This window comes from Girardinichthys multiradiatus, chromosome 22 (assembly GCF_021462225.1).
Source record: "Girardinichthys multiradiatus isolate DD_20200921_A chromosome 22, DD_fGirMul_XY1, whole genome shotgun sequence".
Lineage (NCBI taxonomy): Eukaryota > Metazoa > Chordata > Actinopteri > Cyprinodontiformes > Goodeidae > Girardinichthys > Girardinichthys multiradiatus.
In genome coordinates, this window is record NC_061814.1 from 14868455 (window position 1) to 14875333 (window position 6879).

Below are 6879 nucleotides of genomic sequence, written 5' to 3' on the forward strand. Positions count from 1 at the left end.
TGACCTTGCCTTGCCTTTTGGATTTATGCTTCTGCCTGCTCCGTGTCAGACAATTTGGATTTTGGTTGTCGACCTTGTTTCCTGCATCTGGTTTATGCCTCTACTTGCCCCTTGCCTGACGCCTCTTGTTCCGATTGTTGACCCTGTTTCTGTCCTTGGATTATTGAGCCAGCCTAGCCCTCGGATTATTCAGCCTGGAGTCACTTCTTACCTGTGCTGTGGAGATCACCGCCTGCCGCCCACTGTTGTTTCCCCTCTGGGTTTCAAGTTCCACTCAAGACAAAAGCAGGTTAGTGGCTTTTCTGATCCCTGCAAAATCTGGAGAGACTACAAGTCACTAATCCCTCTTTCTGCCTCAGTGATTCCTGGAAGCTGTGAGGAGTGTTACCTGTGTGACGTTTTCCTGTGGCTGAATAAACCTTTTAAACTTTCAGTACTGTGTCTGGCTGAATCTTGGGTCCGCCTTTTTCTGATTCATAGCAGTATTCAAGTTTTTTTCTATAAATGCTTCAGTTACATTTATTTTAAAGGAATTGTTGGGGGAGCCAATAATTGTGCTACAGGTGATGTTTATTTTCAAAAATATTTATTTTTGAACAGGGGATTTTTTTTATTACTCCACTGGACAAATATACTGAAAGTAAAGCTTGAATTTTTTTTTTGAATTCAATGGGAGATCATGCCTTCAAGAACAAAGCTTACAGTATGAACCAACTTCTCTGAAGTAATGTTATGTTAAGTCTCCAAGATGGATTAAAGACAATGGACATTCTTTTTATCACTCAACAAGAGGAGGGTTTATTTTGGTAAAATGATGTTGCGTCATGTGCGTTTAACAAAAACTTTGATTCCAAATCAGGCAGCATTCAGGGGTGTTCATACCTTTATAAAGAATCAAAGTGTTTTAGCAAAAATGCAAAGGAAAATAGTGAAGAAATATTAAGGGAGCAGAAACAGACATCACTCAGCTGAAATCTCCATCTTCATACACAAGTCATTCCTCTTTCCTGCGAGTTTGGAACTTTTAAAGCCATAATTAAACCTTGACATTTGATGTTTAATATCTACAGCTTTGTCTTTCCCTTACATCTCAATACAGAGGAATATACGAGCATTTACACTTTCTGTTATTCACACTGAGTCATTCAGTTTCATCAGTTCTACAAAGACTTTTTAGCTCACCTACAGTGTGTCTGAGCAGGCTAAACTTTATCCATATAGTCAGGCTAACATGGGAGTATTTGCAATCACAGTATGATCATGTTTTCACAGCTCATCTGTCTCTCCATCAAAGGGTACAGCATCCGTCTCCATGTGGATGCTGCTAGGCTCGCTGCTGGCCACCCAGCCAATAGGGGTACGATTGAAGGAGGGACGGCAGCTGATGTCATGTTGGTACAGCACTGCGGGTTCAGGCTCCTCTTTGGTCACCTCAGTTTCTGGCAACTGGAATTTCATGAGCTGGTTGGCCTTTGCGAAGCCGCCGTAGGGTATGGCCATCCTAGCCAAACAAGGTGAGAGAAGAGACAGATTAATGCAACAGTTAATGTCACAGAGTACCAAAAAGATCAGGTTGGGAAAAAAAATCAGTGAGGGAACCACCTGTTGAAGCTTTTGTATTTGGGCAGATGTTTTCGGTCAATGGGACCAGGCATTTCAGGTTTTAGAGTGGCAAGCAGGTTCTCATCACCCTTCATGGCCTTCTCCCATGGTGACACATATGTCTTCACAACTGCCAACGTCTTACTTTTGCCACCTTTTCCAGCTCCATCATGAAAAACATCCACACCTCAATCAAAATGTCTCCATTTTATTATCTTCTGAATCAGAAACTATTATTTTCCTGAGGAAAAACGAAGTAACAATTCCTTGCAAAAGCATTTGTATCCCTTAAACGTTTTCACATTTTGACACCTAACAATAACCATCTTAAATGTTTTGTACCAGGATTTAATGATAGAATAGAGAAAAACAGCATGTTTCCAAACGGTTGATTTTCAAGGCTGTTTGCACTAAAATCTAAAAAATATGCTGTACATGTGTATTCAGCCCAGTATACTCTGATACCCCTAAATGAAATACAGTAACACCAATTGTCTCCTAAAGTCACCTAACTAGTAAATAGAATCCATTTGTGTGTAATTTAATCTCTGTATAAATATAGCTGTTCTATGAAGACCTCAGAGGTTTGTGGGAGAACATCAGTAAACAAACAGCATCAAGAAGACCAAGGAGCTGAGTGGACAGGTCATGGTAAAAGTTGTGGTAAGGTTTTAAGCAGGGTTAGATTGTAAAACATCATCCATGGGTTTTGACATCTCATAGAGCACTGGTTCATCAGTCATCTGACAAAAAGCATGACAAATCTGCAAACCTACCAGTACACGGCAATCCACCAAAACTGACACGCTGGGCAAGAATAGCAATATTCATAGAAACAACTGAGATGCTCATGTTAACTCTGAAGGAGCTGCAGAGATCCACAACTCAGGTGGGAGAATGCGTTGAAAGGACAACTGTTAGTTGTACATTTTAAAAATATGGCCTCTATAAAGGAATGGCAATAAGTCCCATTGTCAATTTGTCACATATTTAGTGACCTAAATAGAAAGACAAGTAACTTGTGAGTTTTTACTTTGTGTCCATCACATGAAATCATAACATAAATGGTAGTTTGTGGTTGTAAAGTGACCCAACTTAAAAACGTTTAAGAGGTATGAAGGCTTTTGCAAGTACCTCGTTGCAAAATTAAAGGTTTTTGTGGCAACAAAAACTAGCAAAAAGAATACCAACCTCTTGAAGATGACCACTCACTTGTTCCTTCTTCTTTACTGCCTTTGTCATCCCCAGACAAGTCTCCTCCTCCTGCACCTCCAGCACCACCTGCTCCTCCAGCTCCTGCCCATTTGCTTCCAGGCTTAGGAGGAGGCACCGGTGCCCCTCCTCCCACGGGTGTAGCTCCTAAATACAGATGTCTTGTCTCTTTGCTAACATAGTGCCCTCCAATATTTATAAACTGACCTCCTATTTGACCTCCTAAAGATGGAACAAACTTCTGGAAGTTGTCCTGTAATTTGAGGATATGAAGAATATAAAGAATAGTGATGCTGCACTTACCAAGCATCGACAAACACTTTCAATTTGGAACCATAACAATGTGGGGGTTTTCAACTCTTATGTAGTGAATATGGATTGTGCAAATCATCATGAACAAATGCAGTTATTTAGACTTTTAGTAAATTTTACAAAGTTAAGTTCAAGCCATCATTGTCACTTTCATAATTTATGTCACTTAAACTAAATGCTTTTAAGAATATTGCTTTTCCATTTTTTTTTAGGTTTATGGATTTTTCAATATGTTGGATGCATTCTAAGATGGTTCAATGTGTCATTGAAATTAACCTAAAAGTAATCGGCATTTGTTTTCTCTCACCATCGAGTCGCTGGTGAAAACATCAGGATTATTCTCGTAGATGAACTTCTCAACTCTCTGCCGCCTCATCCTGAACATCTTAGAGCCCCGGTTCTTCAGCAGGGAAAGCTCCTCCAGCATGATCTCTTTGGGAGTCCTGATCTTTGTTCCCAGATCAAACTCTGATGCCTCTGGCTCCAACTCAAACTCTAGATAACAGCAGGTGAAAACATAAAAATTGGAATGGTTTCAGTTGAGAAATGGTAACCTTTAGTTAATGCCACTGATAGCTGTGTTATCCAGAGGTAAAATTTCAATAAAGTATTGCATAAAAATACTATGTAGGAGCATAAGTAAAGTTAAACAGTTCTATTATAGTGAACAACATCATTTAAAAGAAATAACAATATATTTTAATGACCTATTTTAAGGTTACCTTTGATTTAATTATGTTGTATATAAGTTCTCATAGGAATACATGTAATGATTTGACTAACGTTTAGTACGTTTTGACCATGTTATTGTTCAGATGTCATTACAAGATATAGTGATCAGGGTTCCTCTGCAGTCTGGAACAGTATGGGAAAATAAAATGAGATGGTAATATGAAAACTATTTGTATTTCAAGAATTTATTCACTGTTCTGTTGTCATTCCCTTCTGTCCTTCCCTTTTTCCTTGCATTATTTTTTCCTTCCTTATATAATTCCTTCCCTTGTGGCCTTCCTTCCTTCCTTCCTCCCTCTCTCCACTATGTCAATCCTTTCTTCTTTCCTCATTCCCTTTCTTTCTCTCTTCATTGTTTCCTACTTTACCTTTCTTCTTTCTCATTCATTGTGTCCCCTTTTCTGCCCTTACTCCAAAAGCCCTTCCTTCTGTCCCTCCTCTCTTCCTTGTGCACTTAATTCTTTGTGTCCAAAAATGTGTCTCCTTCTTATTGTCTTCATGCTGTCCTTCAATATGGTCCTGTCTCCATTCCTATATCGAGTCATTTCTTCCTTCTCTCATTCCTTCTTCCCTTCCCAACCACCTTTAAATGTTTCATTCCTTGTTCCACTTATTCAGTGCTTCTTTCATTGTGTCCTTGATTGTTTCATTGCCGTAATTTCTTCTGCCCTTCCTTGTGTTGCACCTCCTGTCTGTTTGTCCCTTCTTACCTATTGTGTCCTTTCCCCTTCCTTCCTTGTGCCCTTCCTTGTGGTTTTGTTTTTTGCTGGTACCATGTGAAAACCCCGCCCATTCTACACGTATCTAAATTCTGAGTGAATGTCTGTGTTTACATGTTAAAATTAATATAAAGGACCGAGGACTCTAAAATATTTACAGAAATTATGTGTAGGGACCTTAAGAGGTGGATGAAATGGCTTTAACAAACATATAAATACAACCACTAACTCCTGTTTCTTTCAATGTTCTTTCTTTAATATTGTTGCACAAAATATCAATGGCTCTAGGTCCAGTGCATCATCTGCAGTGCCCAATTCTTTAACCCTTCTATTTCTGTGTACACCAGTTACATGAAAGAGCTTTAGTGAGCAGCGCTAATTTCATATTCACATCATTTCACGTCAGCCTTACCATCCTGACTGATATGCGATAGGTCAGTTATGATCTTGGAGGGCTTTTTCCGCTTGTTGAGGGGGGCAGGTGTTCCCAGAGGCATGGCTGGAGGGAGAGGGAGAAACCATAGAATGTTATTCCCGGGTACAGAAATGCAGAACAGCATTCCTGCATTTAAAGTTTACGGGGCAAAAACTCTGTAAGAAAAATAGTCCCGTTGCTTCAAAAGATAAAAGCAAAGCAAAGTTAGAATTCTTTAAAACCGTAATTTGGAAAGAGGTGAAAAGGTTGAAAACAAAGCTGAAGTTTTGGGAATTTTTGAGAAAGAAAATCGAGAGCAACAATAAGACTGGTTTGCCTAATTAGATGAAATGCAAGTTTCAAATGGTTTAAAGAAGATGAGGAGGGGAGAAAAAGAAAGAAGGTTTTAATTTATGACTGATCTCCACCAGCTTCTGAGCATAACTTACCATCATCAACACCAAAACCTATCGTCAACCCCTGAAAGTTAGCAAGAGCTGAATGCAACAGACCTGCTGACAACATGTCCTCCTAATTTTCATCATCACGGGAAGTGTCGGTGCCCTTATTCCTTACGTTCCCCCATGGAACACATGTCAGCTCAATGTGTACATCTGTTTTTGTTTAGGGATACAAGATCTGTTCTCAGATCTGTCAGAGTAAACTGAAGTAGACTGTGGTTTAGTGAATACCTTCTTATTAGTTAACTATCCAGGTAAAATGAGGGTTTTGGGATCCCTAAAAATCATAAAAATTAGGTATATCATAAAATTATATTGGCCAATCTGCTGCTTGTAAGTGGGTTAATGAGATGGAATATGGCCCACTTTCTCGTATGTCAAATCCTTTCCCACTTGAAGCACATGAATAGTATTTTCCAGCCTGTTCAAACAACCTCTGCTGTCCCCTTTGAGCACCTTAGATGGTCATTTGTGCTTAATTGCACCTGCAAATTTGATTCCAAATACCTGCAAACTCAGCCACAACATTTTCTTTAAGGTCCAAGTAAGTGGCAAAACATCACATCACATCTATTGGCTGTAACTGAACCCACTGCAGCTATTTTTAAAAGCCATTTCCAGCCAAGACATTTTAGCGACATCCAATGGCGTCATAAGGCTATCAAACGGACCTGAAGCAAACTCCAAAGAACACAAAACACACCTCCAGAAAATCAGCTGTAAATGGCTGTATGAATATCAAGAGTGAGAACAGGAATTCATGTTAATGAGGATTTCCGATTTTGGGGAGTTATGGAGATTTACTGCCTTCCTCTAAGGCTCTGATAACACTATATAAAACTTCTGTAACAGTCAGCACATTCAGCTCTTTATTTAGTTATTAAAGGCTTTACAAATAAATATATGTTCCCCCTCATTAACTGGATAGCCAGTGCAACTTATATTTGTGAAAACCATTTTCATTCATGCATCCAGAGTTGAAAGGCAACAGGTTAAGTCAACTAATGTACTGAAAAAACACAACAACAGGTTTAGTTCCACTCACCGGGATGCTGTTGTAATTCTGTGAGAAGAGAAAGACCTATTAATACCAAACAGTAAGGAAGATATCGATCTCAAAGACAAGGGTACAAATCCCTCAGTGCCTCTGACCCCACTTTGACTAGACTCACGTCCCGCAAAGTGCGAAGCCCACTCAATATTCAGATAGTAGATCTTGCAGAGGGTTGGGGGGTGAGGCAGGAGTGTTGATGTCAAGACGGGAGGGGGAGGCTGAAGTTAGGAGTGTAAGTACGGAATGGGAAGGGGGGGATTAAGCCGGGTAGAGAAGTCTCTCTTGGCCAGCTGAAATTGCTGATGGTGATATTAAAGGAACAAAATCATTCTTGCAGATGGCTCTGCAGCCTATATTTAGCTGCAAAGAACG

General features: G+C 39.7%; 1 protein-coding gene across 4 annotated transcripts; it reads right to left on the minus strand.

Annotated features, from left to right (window-relative positions):
• Positions 1-772: 772 nt before the first annotated feature.
• On the minus strand, positions 773-6678 carry myoz1a (myozenin 1a). Of its 4 annotated transcripts, none has more exons than XM_047350971.1 (6): positions 6499-6678; positions 4990-5076; positions 3434-3621; positions 2815-3067; positions 1603-1768; positions 773-1501 (listed from the first exon to the last, which is right to left on the minus strand). In XM_047350971.1, the coding sequence occupies exons 2-6, from the start codon at positions 5072-5074 to the stop codon at positions 1267-1269; spliced, it is 927 nt and encodes a 308-aa protein (XP_047206927.1). In that variant the 5' UTR covers positions 5075-5076; positions 6499-6678; the 3' UTR covers positions 773-1266. The 4 variants fall into 4 exon arrangements, with proteins under 4 accessions (XP_047206927.1, XP_047206925.1, XP_047206928.1 ...); XM_047350969.1 differs by having other exon boundaries at positions 2794-3067; XM_047350972.1 differs by having other exon boundaries at positions 1603-1765; positions 6499-6677.
• Positions 6679-6879: the final 201 nt, after the last annotated feature.